At 34.5% G+C, this 17,597-nt stretch overlaps 1 protein-coding gene across 2 annotated transcripts in view; it reads right to left on the reverse strand.

The window, feature by feature from the left end:
- LOC142337109 (uncharacterized) overlaps nucleotides 1-17,386 on the reverse strand; it is a 40,094-nt gene extending 22,708 nt beyond the window's left edge. For both annotated transcript variants that reach the window (XM_075386201.1, XM_075386200.1), the window contains exons 1-2: nucleotides 17,022-17,386; nucleotides 11,773-11,866 (exon numbers count right to left, since the gene is read on the reverse strand). In XM_075386201.1, coding sequence (XP_075242316.1) covers nucleotides 11,773-11,866; nucleotides 17,022-17,343 — 416 coding nt within the window. In that variant the 5' untranslated portion in view covers nucleotides 17,344-17,386. The remainder of the gene's footprint in view (nucleotides 1-11,772; nucleotides 11,867-17,021) is intronic.
- Between the last annotated feature and the right edge of the window lie 211 nt (nucleotides 17,387-17,597).

The raw sequence follows: 17,597 nt of genomic DNA on the forward strand, positions 1-17,597 counted from the left end.
GACCAACAAACAATTAAGAAAACAACGAACAATGTTTTATTGCAATATTAGTAGTTTATTGAGGTTAGGCAAATCCAATTCGCAAGATTATAACTGTTTGAGGTACTAAGAGACACATTTAGAGTTTACGTTTTTATGGAACAAGAGCTGACAGGCGGCGTCTTAAAACCGTTGCTTGCCACAAGCCTACTACATTTGGGTGTTTTGCTCACACCTGTTGTAATTGCTTTAGAAGTTTTCTAATTTGATGGTTGTTGAATCTGGACTTTCAATAATAGATGGGATTTTCCAAAGTTTTCAATGAGTTCCAAGAATACCTCTTGAATATCGTAATCATAGAAAACCAATGTCAACTCCCAGAATGTTCGAGTCAAATATAAACTCACGAATATAAGCTGCTACAAATTCCAGAGTATATCGAGCTCCCTTAAGTGAAGATTTTGCAAATCTGAAAGAAAGAAAGAAATCGAAGGTAACATCAAGTAATGCCATGTGTTTCACAGTTTTCCATTCTCCACTATGATGCTCTTGCTGAACAATAACAATATTCTCTTTTTTAAAAGTCTCGTATGCAATTGTTAGACTACTAGTAGAAGATTTTTTTTAGTATTATTGCAATGGGAAACATTTTAAGAAGTCAATGATAACTTGTTCTGTTTACACACCTATAAGTGGACTTGAATAACTTGTTGAAGACTGGGAAATATACCAAAAAAGACTGTTGGAGAAATTTTAAAATTTTAGACGAATAAGGTAAAAAAACTAGTTACTGTTTATGTAAACTGAAAAGTTCTTATTCACAAGAACTATCAAAAAGCAAAAATTTATCAAAACAATTATCGGCCAATGAGACAGAATATAGATATATTTTTTATAACGTAATAAATTTAAAGCATCTGGTTTGAGCGAAGAATTGAATACTAATTTCGTAGGTGTTGTTCTACTAAGTTTAGAAAGGTTTGTGCTCTACAAAGATTAATCTGTATATACCAATAGATATTTTCTTTATTGTGTGTAATTTTTATGCTACATGTACTATCTTTGTTTAAACAAACACAGATTTGAAAGTATTAGTGTAATCCTCGAGATTTCTTATCTTTCCGGAAAGCTATTTTTAAAATAAAAATAGAATCTTTCAATTTGGTTGTTATTGTTGTTACAGTACCTTATTTTCGCACTGGTGCTATAAAACAGAAATAATACCAAAACTCGTTTTTGGTGTGACTGACTATCTAATGAAAAAGATTTTGTAGAGAAGTGCTACCGTTTTCCGAATGATCTAGTACAAACAAGAAAAACTTTTAAATTATTTTGAGCGTTTCCAACACTAGCAGATAAATAGTTGTGCAATCTCTTCCTCTAGAAATCAGGTTGAAACAATTGTGTTTTGTTTTCTCCACCATCAAAATTTTCAGATTTGAGAAATCCCCAGAAAACTTCAATTAAATGTTCATCTAAAAACTTACATGGCTTAGATTGGAACTCTGAAAACTATCCAAACATTTATCTGACACAAATTGTTCAAAGCATTCGCTTCAGAAACCCGAGAGCAGTTTATTACGCTTAAGGTTTTGAAAAGACTCAACGGTTATCGGAGTCGCTCGATTGTTCATTAATCGGTTTAAATACTTGATTGTCCTAAAATATCTTACAGTTTTTTTTACAGTTAACTGTGCAAATCATAGCTCAGCACAGTGTGGTAGCTTCGATAATAACTGTGCAAGGGAAAAAACCTGTTTCTATTTTGACTGGTTGACGATTGAGAGAGGAATTGACGAGAGTGGAAGCACCCTTGTCAGCGAATTCGACTATTTGCGTCTTCATCACGAAGGAGGGGACACTGAACCTTTCAATTTGCAAAGGAGAAGAAATAAAAAGTGGTAATCAAACTCGCCCGCACACTGGGTTTTCTACATTGAACCTTTTTTTCATTGGAGAAAAAAATGTCGGATTCTCAACGCAAAGTCGCGCCTCGGAAACTTCTATTGATATCGAAACATCCATGTGGTAATGAAAACGATAAAAATGACGAAATGCTGCCTGAAGAAAATCCAAAACTCAAAGGTCAAAAAAATTGTGTACTAAGAAAAAAACTACAAGATTACCTGCATGTTTCATGCTGCACATGAATGAATTAATGAGTGATTTTAATTGTTATGAACTGTTCTATGTAAATCATTAAAAAAAATTCAATTAATGATTTTTTTATACTCATTTTCACACGATGGAAAAAAAATCACGATCGCAAAAGAAAGTAGTGGTAAATCTACTTGGAAATTGTGTAACCAGATAGCATTACAACGGTCGGAAGTTGTACTTTTTGTTCAAATGTTTGTAACTTTGATGCTAATAGTTCTTTGCATTGTGAAACTGACTGCGCTAAGTTTAGTTGGACATATATTACCAAACTCTCGATTATGAACAAAATAATCCCTACCAGTGACAGAATATTCATGGCCATGATAGGTTTTTCGGCTGTGGTAAAACAAATTTAATTTTGAGAATAATAGCAGGAAACAACTTTTAATCAAAGTGTAAAAATTTTATTTTTCTCTACAGCAAAAAGCAACCAAAAAACTCACAAGTTGACCAGCATTCAATCATTGTTCTCAGAAAATTCACAAACTTGGAGTTTTTGCAAAATACTGAAAATTGTTTGCTCATATTTGGCGATTCTTGCGAGGGAGTTTTCAATGACAAAAAGTTTGTCAAGCTGCTACCGCCGGTCGACACAAGAACATAAATGTCATTTATGTGAAGCACAATCTTTACCAGCAAAGTAAGTGGTCACGAACAATAGATTTGATTGCAACTCATTTTGTTCAAATCACCACATGACGTTCAGCAAGTCGAGTTTCTCGGTAAGCAACTGAATCTTCCTCATTTTTTGAAAAATTGTTATGAAATAGCAACAAGAGAAACATTAGGACACTTATTGATTGATCTCGATCCAAAAACTTCTGACTGTCTTCGAATTTGCTCAAACATTACAGTGCCTGGACCGTCGGTGTTCTACATACCTTCAGACGAAGCCGACATAACTCACATATCAAATGAAAGAGAAAAAATTCTTTAAACTAAAGCCAATGGTACTTTTATCTGATCCTGAGTTGAGAAAATTTCTTCGAACTTCCAATGAAAATAAATTATTGGTATTGTTTGAATGTTTTTTTCATCAGAGGACTTGTGAAGTTTCAGATCAATAACTTAATGCAATATGAAAACGTGTTCAGGACTGTTCAGGTTTTGAATCGGTTTGTCTCGTTATTCATTTTTGCTACCGGTATTCAAGTCAACAATAAAAGAGTAGACCGCCGAGGAGTTTATTTTAGTTCCAAAAAAAGTCTATATGAAAAATCAACCATACCAAACTCAGGTCTTAGAAGATCCTGACGTTAAACACAAATTGGCACAGCTCTCAATTAGAAACAGAATGCGATCAAAGGAACACAATGAAGCGCACATCTATGAAAAATTGGCGGAGGAAATTTCTGGTGTTGATGTTGTTCGAGAAAATCGGGTCGAAAATTCAAATAGACGGGCAGAGCAAGTTCTAAGAACATTATCATCTCTTTTGCCTCATTCGAAAAATATTAAAGTGTGAACGTATAGTAGATCTAATTAAAAAATCTAATCGTGTGTTTATTGGTGAAAACGAGAAGTTATTCATTGACAACATTCGAACTGATATAAACGCATTCGCTTTCTTGTACAATTTACAACAACCAACAAAGAAAATTGACAATCCCGATTAGTTTGAGTTATTAAAAATGTTACAAATAAAAGTGGAACAAGTAATTAAGAGCAATGCCAAAACTTTGATCAGGAAAAAGTCTCCAGAAACTGCAACAAAAAGAAAAAAGTCGTCAAAAGATTACAGAACAAAAGCGTTCAAAAGCCTCAAAAACTCGACAACCAGAAGCAGCAACAGTCCAGCAGAGCTCTCCTCACCAAAAAAACATCGAAATTTTTCGCGAAAAGAAGTCTGCTGTCGCTGAAAGGAACGTCCGCTCTTTAAAGAACAATATTTACAAGTATCTGGAGGAAAAATGGAAGTATTAATACATCTCTCCGTTCAAAAATTTTGTGGAAACAATAAACTCACGCATCAGCCGTGTACCAAAATTGCTCAGAGCAAAGTCACCAAAAACGACGTTCCTTATCTGTTATCAATAAACACAATGGCGTCCGAGAAATTAGTTAGTCGACCAAAATTTCGAAATGGTGATTTTTATGGAATATCAAAAGTTGATTTACCCTTCCGAAAAGATTAAAAACAGAAATTTACCAACGAAGTGTTGAAGTTTACGATATTCCAACAATAAACCCTCCAACACACAGCCTAATTGATTCGAATAAGGATCCAGTCAGGGGTAAATTCTATCAGTTGGAGCCAGTGAAAATTGCTGACAATAGCGCAGCGTTCACAAAAACTCGAATGAGTTTACCATACATTTAGTTTCATCAGCTTCCATGGACATCTTTTCAAACAACACTCTGGCTAACTTCAACAACTTTTTCAATGAAGAAATCGGCCTGGAAAGTGATTGGAGAGTAGCTTTGAGTGATATTATCTTCCAATCCAGAAACAACCAGGTTAATAGCAATCGAATCAAATAGTACTCGTCTGCAGGTAACAAAAACCATCAGAAAAGTATTCCATCTGCTGGTGCTGTCTCAAAACCATACAAAGAGGAGACAGTCTTTATCAATGCTGGAAGCTATAAGAACTTGGAACACCTGAAAAAAGCCATCAAGACAGCGACTGGTATAACTAAATTCAATCATCAGTCTGATAAATTCACAGGCGCTTTGGATTTGTTCTTCTTCGCAAAATGAAGAAATTACAATTCCTGGCAAAAAAAATACCGAGCATTCCAGGCTTAGGAGGAATCAAAGATGCCTCAGGTACTCATATTGGCTATAAAATGAAAGATTACTTTGAAAATTTGGCAATGAGTGACGGAGAAGCGAAAGATTTTGTCGCCGATTACCGATTTGATCTGCTTGCTGGAAAACGATTGATATTTGTATGCAGCAACATCATAATTGAGTATCAGCACATGGGAGACACAAAAGCTGCGCTGATTCGTGTCATTGATTCAAAACAACGCCTGAAAAACGTTAGCCTTTGTGAAATTGAACCATCATTTTAGTTTTCAGCAATCTGGAATATAAAAAATTGTTGTCAAACAATTTTTAGTGTTTTGAGGTTCAATTGAGAACCGAAACTCGCAATTTTCTTCCATCTACGGGAACAAGGAAAGTTATTCTGACCATAAACTTTAGAAAATTGATTCAAATGGAAGCGTACAATAATCAGTTTCATCATGCAATGCAGGACACTATCGACAAAAAGGTAGTGGTTTCGGGGTTTAGCAGCTGGAATTGGTAGGGCGGCCATACCAATAGCTAAGAAGTTTCTGTGGCTTGTTGCTAAAAACGATTGGAAGAGAACTGTTTGTACAGGCGGCACCAGAGATTGTTAACGTTGTAACCAAAAAGAAGAGTCCTAAAGAAGCACTCAAATCAACTGTTCAGAAAACGGTACAGAAACAAGTTAGCGGCTCAAGGGCTCGAATAGGAGGTGTTCGTGGTAGCAATGTCAATAACAACAGAAACGGAGTGTTCCTGTCAAATCCCGAAAAAAAATTCAGAAAAAACAACCGTTACTGAGAATTCGGTCAGATTTCCTTTCCAAAGTGAAAAACGAGTACTAACTTATTACCAGCAGAGTCAACACACACAACTCTAGACCTGTTTGAAAAGCAGCCTCTTCTTATCACCTTTGACAACGCTTTTACACAAAGCGTTGGTCCATCATATTCACCGGATGGTCCAATTCTGGAATTTGAAGTTGTTGGCGGCTGGAACAACTTTATTGATTTGCAAAAGTTTCTACTTGAAAAAAAATGCAAAATCACGAGAACCAATGACGCCAATTTGAGAACTGGTGCTGATGCAGTAAACACAGATTCGCCGTATTTTAGCAATAACGCACTGCACTCTCTTTTTTCAGAGTGTACAGTCTCAGCAAACGGTATTAAATTTTCAAATACAAACGGCAACTACGCACACATGGCATCCAAAGAAACAGAAATCTCATCCGGAAGAACAGCCAAGAACACTTGGTTAGTTTGTCAAGGTTCTTATTATGAAGACGAACCGACTGAAATTGATCGAGGTGACAACAGAGCTACTGATGTTGCAGCACGAAAAACCTTAGTTGCTGACTCTCTGGAATGCTTTCTCCTTGAAAAACCAGTCAGTGATATTTTGACCTGTGACAAACATCATCTCAGTGGTGTTACCCTACGCATCTCCTTCAGAAGGTCACCAAACGATTTTACCGTTACATCCGATTCAAAAAAACATTACAGATTAAAAATTGTTGAAGCAAATCTTTAGGTGCGCAAAATGACCGTGACTGATCATGCGTTGTCTGCGATTGAAAAAAGGTGCTGTCCACAACTTTCTTGCCATTGTTGGCATCTGCAGTTGGAGTCAAGAAGATATCTTCTCGAAGGAACCGGTTCGAAGAATGATTATTGCAATGTCAACAAATCAGTCGTATTTAGGAACTAACAGAACGAATCAATTCCATTACCAGAAATTCAATTTGAATGAAATAGTAATTTATCGAAATACCTCAATCTCAGATCAGCGAGTCTACTTCAACACGCTTGGAGCTCTAGATTTTTTTGATAAAGTTGGTCACGGCATTCCCCTAGCCGATTATCCAAATCACTTTATTTATGCCTTTGACCTTACTTGAACACAAGATGCTTCACACGATTTCATTCGTCTCGAATTAACAAACTGTTCAATTTCAGTAGAGCTCACTTTTGCAACACTTTTGGGTGACAACCTTGAAATTTCATTCCTAGGAGAACGAAGTTCAACTTTTTACGTCAACAAAAAACTTGGTTATTTTATATACGGTTGATGGAAAATTTTTGAGATAAGTTATCTAGTAGGTAAATGTTTTCATCTGAAGCACAAGTTTTGCGGAGTTTTTGCAGCTGATAATTTTCCAAGACTGCCCGATAAATGCTTTGCTTTGGTCAGTGCCTCAATAGAAACATCATCGTGTAGTCATTGGCTACTGATTTGTAATTATAAATAAAAAACTTTATACTTTGCGGATCCATTTGGACAGGCACTGGATTGCTACCATTTTGTATGCACTCGACTGCTGCAGTTCTACTTCGAAGAAGAAGTTGTTCAATTCGTCAGATTACAACCAATTCAGAACCCAAACTCAAAACTGCGTGGACTCTTTTGTATTTATATTGCTCAATATGTTCACATATAGCTATCCGTTTGTACACTACATGAATGATGATGATTTACTACGATTTGCTAATCATAAGATGTAGGACAAATCAACCAATTAAAATTTTTTTAGTATCAACTGTTTTCATAAATTATTAGCATTTTTCCTTTGAAGCTAGATGACTCGCTTTTTTTGAAAAAGTGGGTTAATTTTTTAATTCAAATCGAAAGTTATTTTTTACTTTCTCATTATCAACATTCAGGGAGCCATATCCACTAATAATAACATCAATAATTTTCAGAGTGTATAGTCTCGGCAAACGTTGTTAAATTGTCAAATACAAACGGCAACAACGCACACAAGGCTCTCATAGAAACCGAATTCTCATCCTGAATAACAACCAAGAACACTTGGTTAGTTTGTCAAGGCTCTTATTATGAAGACAAACCGGCTGAAATTGATCGCGCTGACAACAGAGCTACTGATGTTGCTTCACGAAAAGCTTTAGCTGCTGACTCTCTGGAATGTTTTCTCCTTGGAAAACCAGCCAGTGATATATTGACTTGTGACAAACATCATCTCAGTGGTGTTACCCTACACATCTCCTTCAGAAGGTCACCACACGATTTTACCGTCATATCCGATTCTAACAAACATTACAGATTAAAAATTGTTGAAGCAAATCATTACGTGCGCAAAATGACCGTGGCTGATCATGTGTTGTCTGCGTCTGAAAAAACTTTACTTAATACACCACCTGTCTATCGGTACACAGAGGTGCTGTCCAGAACTTTCCTGCCATTGTTGGCATCCGCAGCTGGAGTCAGGAAGACATCTTCTCGACGGAACCGAATCGAAGAATGATTATTGCAATGTCAACAGATCAGTCGTATTTAGGAACTAACAGAACGAATCCTTTCCATTACCAGAAATTCAATTTGAATGAAATAGTAATTTATCGAAATCGACTACCGGTTGTTGGAACACCAATTTCAATAACCTCAGATCAACGAGTCTACTTCAACACGCGTAGATTTTCTTGATAAAGGTGGTCACGGCATTCCCCTAGCCAATTATCCAAATCACTTTATTTTGGCTTTCAACCTTACTTCAACACAGGAGGCTTCACACAATTTCATTCAACTTGACTTATCAAATTGTTCAATTTCAGTGGTTCTCGCTTTTGGAACACCTTTGGGTGACAACAATGAAATTTTTTTCCTAGGGGAACAAAGTTTAACTTTTTACTTCAACTCTGAACGAAAAGTTACAAAGAACATGGTTACTATATATCCGGTTGATTAAGTAAATGTTTTCATCTGAAGCATAAGTTTTGTGGAGTTTTTGCAGCTGATAATTTTCCAAGCCTGCCAGATAATTTCTTTGCTGTGGTCAATGCCTCAATATCAACATCATCGTGTAGTCATTGGCTACTGATTTGTAATTATAAATAAAAAACGATATACTTTGCTGATCCGCTTGGGCAGGCACTGGATTGCTACCATTTTGTATACACTGCTGCAGTTCTACTTCGAAGAAAAACTTGTTCAACTCCTCAGATTAAAACCAATTCAGAACCCAAACTCAAAACTGTGTGGACTCTTTTTTGTTTATATTGCTCATTGTTTTTTCACATATAGCTATCTGTATGTACACTACATGAATGATGATGAATTACTACGATTTTCTAAGCATATGATGTAGAACAAATCAATCAATTAAAAATTTTTATTATCAAATGTTTTCATAAATTATTAGCATTTTTCCTTTGAAGCTAGATGAGTCGGTTTTTTTTTAAAACAGTGGGATTAATTTTTTTAATTCGACTCGAAAGTTAATTTTTACATTCTCATTATCAACATTCAGGAAGCCATATCTACTAATAATAATATCAATAATTTTTGAATGTTCTGCATCTGAATTGTTCTGATAAATACATAAAAATTGGTGGAAAGTACAAGATGGTATGAAATCAGTTTGAACTTGAACACTCTCTTTGGCAGTCTCGAGTTAAAAGATATTCGGAAGCTTTCTTTTGGAGCTATATAAATCTAGCTGATGTTGGTTATTGTAAGTGACCGCTTGCTCCGACTTCTCAAAAATTTCACACTGAAAAGTGATGTTGACAGATTGTGTTTTGTGGAGTAGAAGACATGTGTATAGCAAGGTATATAATAGGGTTTAGTAGATTTTTTTTTGCAAGCCTCTGTTACCTGATCCAAAGCTGCAATAACATGATAATGTTGTTCTTTTATTCTACAATAGTTTTTAATCTCATGCAAACTGTAATCAAAACTGTTGTTGATTCCTTTAGCTTTAAATATTGGCTCACTTCTGCAGATAAAATAGTAAAATTTCTTTTGAAACTAAAGGTGTTCGTTCAAACATTGCCTCATCCATTTTTATTACTGTTTGTCGCTCTCAGAACTTTTCTTCTTTGATCGATCAGCAACCTGAGATGATTTAACACGATTCTTCTCCAATGAAAACGCAAACTGATAAAGTCGTCTTCTTCCCGTTGTCTTATTGCTTTTTTGGATAGATTCTTCTGATTGTCCATTCTTTAGCTTTTCACAGAGTGAATTGTAGCTTTGATTTATTTGTTCAAACCCAGTTAAAGATAGTGTAATTCTCTAGTTGAACTTAGAACCATCATTATTGCAATTGTTTGTACTCTCTTGGATTTTATCACGGAATTTATTCTTTTTGAATAGTTTTACAGTTATGTATGTTCCAGTAGAGTCGTAAGTTTTTACCCAGGCCACTACATAACGTTTTTCTGTACAGGTAATATCGTGAGAAAAGTCACAGACGGAGCAATCGTCAACCACTGACATAGTTTGTTTAAAAATCAAACTCGAACTGAAAATCAAACAAATTCTTATAAGTCCGCTATATTGTTATACAATTACTGTGTTAAACTATAAAAACAAAACCACCCAATGCAGACCGTTGAACATGTAAACTGATTCAGAATTATTTCATTGACACTCTCGGTCAATCGTTCGTGCAATCACAATCGAATACGACAACCACTCACCTCCTTGCCTATTACTACATTTTGTTCTCATGTATGAAAAAATAAAGGGTTAAATGAGTATTTGAGAGGCCTGACTGATAGCAACAGACATAAAGAATACCACAAGCAGTCGACATTTTTTTCAACTAGTTGGTAAGCCGTGATTGATGACAATGCTTAATGATAAAACATTTGATATAATCTTAGTAACAGATAAACGATGTCCACAAAAAATTAACTTTCAGACCTGAAACTCGCTGCAAAGTATGTTTCACACAATTTTAATACTTCAAAATCTTAAATTTTCACACAATATTTGAAGTTTTTTTCGATGATTAGGCTCACCAGGTGAGATACGGTCAACAAAAAATCGCCTTTGAGACCTGAAACCCAGCGCAAAATGCATTTCACGCTATTTTAACACTTTAAGTTTTTCGATTTTTTCTCAAATTTTTTTTTTCAAAATTTTTTCAACAGGGGGGGACACGAAAATTTGTTTCGAAAAGTTTTTGGCGTATTCCACCGCTCTAGCCAAAACGCCAAAAACTATCAACTTTTCGAACACAGTAACACCCAGATGCCCCCCCCCCCCGCTTGCGTGCCCAGTAAGACACCTTACTACTGAGGATTTTACCAGAAAACAACAATGGGAAAAGTGCAAAAAGACTAAAATTAATATTTTTACCCCGCTATTGCTACCCCTAGTGCAATTGTAAAAATGGGAACTTAAGGGTCTAAACTTAACTCCGTATTTTTTTTCTAAACGCGCTAGATCAAAGAAGCTTGCTGATTAATACTTTAACAAAGTAGGGTAACCACTACCTTGATATTTCGACAATTTCTCACCTAGCCTAAAATAACTCATTTCAAAACAAATTTTAGCAAAATGGCAAAAATACAGTTTTGCAAGCTAACTTTTGTTCTAGGCAAACAATATCAAAGGGCTTATATTGATTAGGTATCCACATTTATAAGGAAAGCTTAGCTAAGATACTTGTTTGATTTGAACCATTTTAAACATAGTTAAACGTCTTTAAAGTTTTACATAGCGCAATCGTTTTAGTTTTAACGTCTTGCAGAGTTAAACCTTTTCTTAAATAGTTAAACTTTAAGCTAAACCGTAAGCACAAACAACACAGAAATAATTTTCACATATTCACTGGATATCTTACATAATTTTCCCTGACGTGCACTGACACTCTGACCCAGAAAGGCTTCACCCAGGGAATAAAAGTGGACTGAAGACGGCAACTAATGTGTATTTTTAAGAGTGTAATCAGAGGGGACTGAAGAGTGTAAAGAGTGATGAAAAAAAGGTGTACTGTCTTCACAATTACACTCCCACACTTTTTTTTACTAATTAAGAGCGGAATTCGATTTACATTTATGTTCTCGCTTAATAATGGTTAATGGTGGAACACGGGTGGGCACCTCGGCCCGGGCAATGACAATCAGACAGGAAACTTTTTTTGCCTACCTGTTCTGTTGAAGATACCTTCGAGTGGTGATAACTTTAGTTTTGTTTCTGTTCCTCGCAGTGAAACCCCCCAACTCAATTGATATGCGGCCATCTAAAGCGCATAAAGGTATACATACCAGTTTAAATATTAAAAAACCAGTTAATCTGATAATTTTGTTGAGTAGGGCCTAATTTTTCTGTGGAGTAGGACCTGTATAATCAATTTTCTGGATAATGCATTGCCTAAAAGTTTTGAGATACTTTTTTGAGATACTTTACCAGGCTTTAAAATGTTTTGTCTTTTCTCACATGATCAAAATTTACACTTATCAGGCACATTGTCCAATTTAACACAAAAATTACAATAAGTTTTGTCTTAAGGATAACAAGGTGGATCGGTAAAATGCGTTAGCAAATACTATTCCAACCCGTCAATTATAAACAATTTGTCAAAAAATACATATTGTGCTTCAAATAGATGAGCATGTACAGATGTCCAATTGATAAGGTCTTATTTCTATAACATTGGCAAGTGAAAACATCACTGCATACTTTTTTCAAATAACGTTTTCTAGTGAAAACTTTGAAATTCAAAAATTCATTATATAACCGACTAATAACAGACAATTTCTCTCCAGCATTGGCTGACATGCGTAGCTGGATAATTAATTGAGACAAAATTCTACAGAACTTTCGATTCAACTCAATTCAATCTTTTTCGCAAGCAATGCATTAGTATTCGTACGATCATCTCAACTTATTTATATTCTGCGATAGCAACATGCGCTTTAGACAGCAAAAACATTTTGATGCTCGTTTTGGCATGTGTTTATCTGATATTGATCAGTTCAAAGCGTTAACTATTTTCTTCAGAACCGTTCATAAATCCGAAAATTATTAAGCACACACTTTGCCTGTTTAAGATTTTAAGTAAAAACAACGAGGCTCGTTAATGTGCGCTTGCACATGATGTTCCGACCCGAGCTCATCTACATTTTTGACTTAATTGTCAACCAAATGAAGAGATAACAAAAATAGATGTTTTAGTTTAAAACAATCGTTACACAACCTTTCTACTAATTGAATTACGTAATGCCATGCCTCATTACAGCGCCAGCGAGATCTGACATTAAAGACAGTACCAGACAAAAAAAACAAATAACAAAATGAGCAAAAACAAAAGTTTCACGGCAAGAACTGAATATCTAAATTTAAAAGGACCTAGTAACAAAATTTACTTTCTCTTATCTATATAGCAGATAGAAAGTTTTCTTAATGAGACTAAGTAACAAGTGGACAAAGAAAACGATCAATGAGGCGAAATTCGAAAATTAATCAATATTTTTTAAACCATGAAATTACAAAAGTATTGAAAATCATCAGTTTTTAACTATATAAGCCTTGATAAATGACTAAAAAGTCATTAAAAAACCAAAAAGACCAGTCTTTCGTTAGACTGAGCCATAGAAACGAACTAAAAACTCAAAAAAATACAAACGATTTGCGAAAACACAATCAATTGCAACCACTAAAATCTTTAGCTATTATCTGAACATTATGTATTTTTATTTCAGTTGCTATTTCTACTAATTCAGCTGAAGGATTTTTACTGATACAAGAAATAAACTTACTCGGGCATATGTAAAAACCATTGGGATCTGTTATTTCGCCATCGTTTTGAAAGTTGAGAAAAAGAAACACAAATACTGACCACTCAAAAAACGTTCATAAAAACGCATAATGTCCGACAAACAAACCATCAGAGACAAATAATATCAGTAGATATGTTTTTTTGTTTAAATACAAGAAATTGAATGAGACCTCTCATTGATGAAAATAAGTTACAATTTGACGAAATGAACAACAAAATTTGAAAAGCATGAAAAATATTTGAAAATGTTCATCATAAACTTTACGACTAATCGCTATGAACTGACTGCTTCGGGTAAAATCATTTATACAATCCTCAATTACAAGCTTGAGAGACATTTCGGAAATTTACGGCTACCTAAAGAACATAAACAGGCAAAAACAGCATATTCATGAAAAAAAGTGAGCGAGAAAAGTGTTGAAGGCATTAAAAAATGAACTTTTCATCAAAATCTTTTCTCTGTTCAATTAATTTTTAGCAGCAGCAGTGGGATTCTGTTTTTTAATCAATATAAAATCAAAAATGAACAAATACATTAGAACCACATTTTTTGGTTGGAGCAGAAAAGATGGGGGTCCGGTTATTACTGAGGCTTTTTAGAAACCACGAAAAAAGGGTTCAAGTCTGTGTATTGATTTTTATTGTCATGCATTGGTAATCAATAAGACATCACAAAACAGGCAAAAACCAAAAACTCTGTAGAAAAGTTCAAGAAGAAAATGTCGAAGCCATTTAAACCTTAAGCTCTTCTCTGAAAATTTTATCTGTGATCCGCTGTGCGCCTTCTTTAAGCTAATAGGATCTATCAATATTAGGATAATATGCTAAGATTTCAAAAGTAACCAATAATACAAAAATATCCAAAATTTTTTTTAAAATTTTTGAAATTTTGCGTCATTGAAGTCATATAACGGAAAGTTAGAAAATAAAACCAGTAGCCAGAATGAATTTGGTTGCAACAGGAAGAAATAGTGTGTTGTCATCACTGAGACTGAATTGCAGTTCACGATAATAATTTTATGATTTATTAGTGTTCAAAAAAATTTTCGGAAAATTACTTTTAAAGACTTAACAGCCATTAGCTGTCCACTCAAAGCGCTAGATATGTTCACTTAAAGCTCATTACAAAAAATTTGTCACTGTTAGTTAATGAGTCGATGCCATTGCACACCAAAAAGTTAGTAAAATCTCAAAAAGAAATTCAAAATTTCATTTAAAATTAAGAAAACTCAGAGTCGAAGCCAAGAAAACATGAGCAATTCCTTAAAATCGATTTTTTTTGTTCATTGGGCTTGATTTGGCTGTAAAGGAGGTTTGTCATTACTGGAACCTCGATATGAAAAGTGACTTGTCTCTAGGTGACTTAAAAATAAAAAAAAAGTAGAAAAATTTTTTCTCAACTAGAATTTGATTTTTTTATAGTGAAATTCCCTATGAGACCAGAACTAGTCTTTTTTATCCCCTTTAGTGTATTAGGAGCACAAAATTGGTTCAATTTCTGGCGTGAAATTTAATTTTGAAGTACTATTTTTATAGAAAAAGAATCTTAACTTGAAGAAAAGTTACATTAAAAGTGAACACATATCCCGTGTTCACACAAAACTTCAATACTGGATAATTCCTCGAAAGGAACGAACATCCAAAAAATCTTTTTCATTTTGAATTCTACGCTGGACCAGCTTTTTAATGATACCACCCATACTTCTCTGCGATGATTATATCGATCGGCCAAAATTGTCTGAACAAAAAAACCCATCTGAGTATATAGCTCCTCCCCCCCCACAAGTGGGGTCGGAACAATTGCAATGAAGCCTATCAATTGATTATTTGACAGGTTTTATTTTTATTTTTACTTAAAACCTTATTACCTGCACTTTGTCGTGAAACAAACTGAAACTTAATTGTGATATCAGTTTTGGTTAGAGAACTTTTTAACATGACAATCTACAAATTATGCAACTGTAATTAAATCATTTGTTGCATAATGTGACAAAAAAGAACAGATTGTTTGAATGAACCCTTTAAAAAATTCAGTCTAGTTTTTTGCTTTTTTAACAAATGCTTATAACTTTTTTTGTTCTTCCCTACTTCCTGTCCCTGCTTTTTCACTCCGGTATTGGTAGCGGTGTTACTGAAATAAGCTATGAGAATACTGATATAGTACAGTAAAAACAGCGCTTGCAAAATTCTCCAACAAAACAAGCAGCACAATAATACAAGAAAAAAGAAAATTCTAACGTGAAAAATTTTATCATATATGTCATTTAATAAAAAAGAATTTGCAGCCAACTGCAACTACCATACATTAAAAAAGTCTCACTGTGTCATAAATGTGCAAACAATTTGCTGTCATCTTATAGAGAAATTTATTTGAAACATACTTTACTCTGTTATACTTCCATTTAAAACCAAAATTGTAGTTATTTTTCGAAGGAATTTCTGTCATAGAAGATGTCTTTCAGGTCACGTATAATTAGGAAAAATACCAACTATAAAGTTTCCTAAGAGAAGCAACAACAAGAAACTTCATCTCTTTTGCCGAGAGTGAAAATTTATTTACTTTTCTAAAATTGTGAATTGACTTGAAAAACTGAAATAAATACCATTTTCGATCATATTGAGAATGTTTTCTTTGTTCTGTTAAGTTGTTGATACAGCTTTGAACAAATTCAAATCTTGAAAGATTTTTGCAAGATTGCAGTTTCAAATTAGTCAACCTTTTGTGAGTGATCTGAACTTTCCCTGGTTTGGCTGTCGTCTTATAATCTATTTTTATCTCTTTTTCAGCAATTTCGATGCTTGAGGAAGTAAAACTGTTCTTGCAAGATTCTTGCAATATCATTAGTTCCACCAGGACGTCTATGAGTTATGAAACCTGTCTTAACATCACAGTCGATATATTAAATAACTACCCAGAGCTATAAACGGGCTTTTAATGTTTTGGTCAAGATTCATTTCTTAAAAGATTCTGGCAAGATCCTTTAAGGACTTGAACCATCTAGCAAGAATCTTGCAGGAATTAAATCTGTTTATCACTAGGGAGCTTATTCAATCTACGATTTGCGGAACCTAGAAATACTACACAAAAGTTGACCGGAAAAGTGTATTTTAATTGCCATATGAACTTCACATCTATAACTTCTAATATCCTCAGTTAGCGTCCATGGTAAGCATGAATGGCATTGGGGAGAGAGCTTCGAGATATTTCAATATATTGACTGGTATAATTTTGTGAATAGACTATGAAATTTTACATCAATTTTCCAAATAATTTGTCAAATGTAAAATCACTGCTGTCGAGATCACTGTTGAATTAAAAAAAAACGTTTTTCATTGGAAAATCTGTGAATATGTTTCATGTGTTTAATTTCTAAGCAGAGCAAAAAAGGTTCTATTTTTTGTCACAGTACGTTAGTTTATATATTGCACTGTAACGACAAAATTGGAGTCTTTTCCCTATTGGGACTTCAAACTACTCGGAGCCTTTAAGCTCTGTTAGTATGCAATAAGTTGCTCTATATTTGCATGCATTTAGTTCTTGGCGCATAACGCACGGGGGCTGTTTTGGAGAAAATTTCAACAATGCATGTATCAAACGTAAACTAATAACGCTCACTTATGCCTTTGAGACACCCAGCTGATGTTAAAATCCACTGCTTATCCACAATTGCTCCCCCACATTCTACGAAACTTCGAGTACTGTTCCTTCCTCTGGTTCTCGTTTTAGCCCAAATGCTACTCAAACCCAAAGAGCGCCTCTCTCGAGTTTCAATTAAGACGCGCACGAAAAATTCTCGTTCTGGACTCACGTGACCAAGAAACCTCGCTTGACATTTCTGAGGGACAGGCTCAGGTTGATTGCATTTGCCAGTTTTATGGTTAGTATGTGATAAAACTAGAGTAATCAAAACAGAAATATGACCAACAAAGTAGTTCATTTCTCGGTTCGTCAGCTCAGTACAGTATCAGCTTAAGGGCATGTTTAAAGATCAGAGGTTAAACAGAAGGCCAAATCAACACTGCTAGGCAAACATCAGCTGAGTATAACTTCTGTATTTCCATATAAAAGTCAGTTTATTTTAGTTTTAATAACAATTGCCAATTTGGCTATCGGAATATAGAAATTTTTGTGGGTAATCTTTTTTACAACCAAACTTAATGATTTAAGATGTCTAAATCTTGTTCATCGTCT

Source organism: Convolutriloba macropyga, chromosome 3 (genome assembly GCF_964194025.1).
Source record: "Convolutriloba macropyga chromosome 3, txConMacr16.3, whole genome shotgun sequence".
In the NCBI taxonomy this organism is placed as follows: domain Eukaryota; kingdom Metazoa; phylum Xenacoelomorpha; order Acoela; family Convolutidae; genus Convolutriloba; species Convolutriloba macropyga.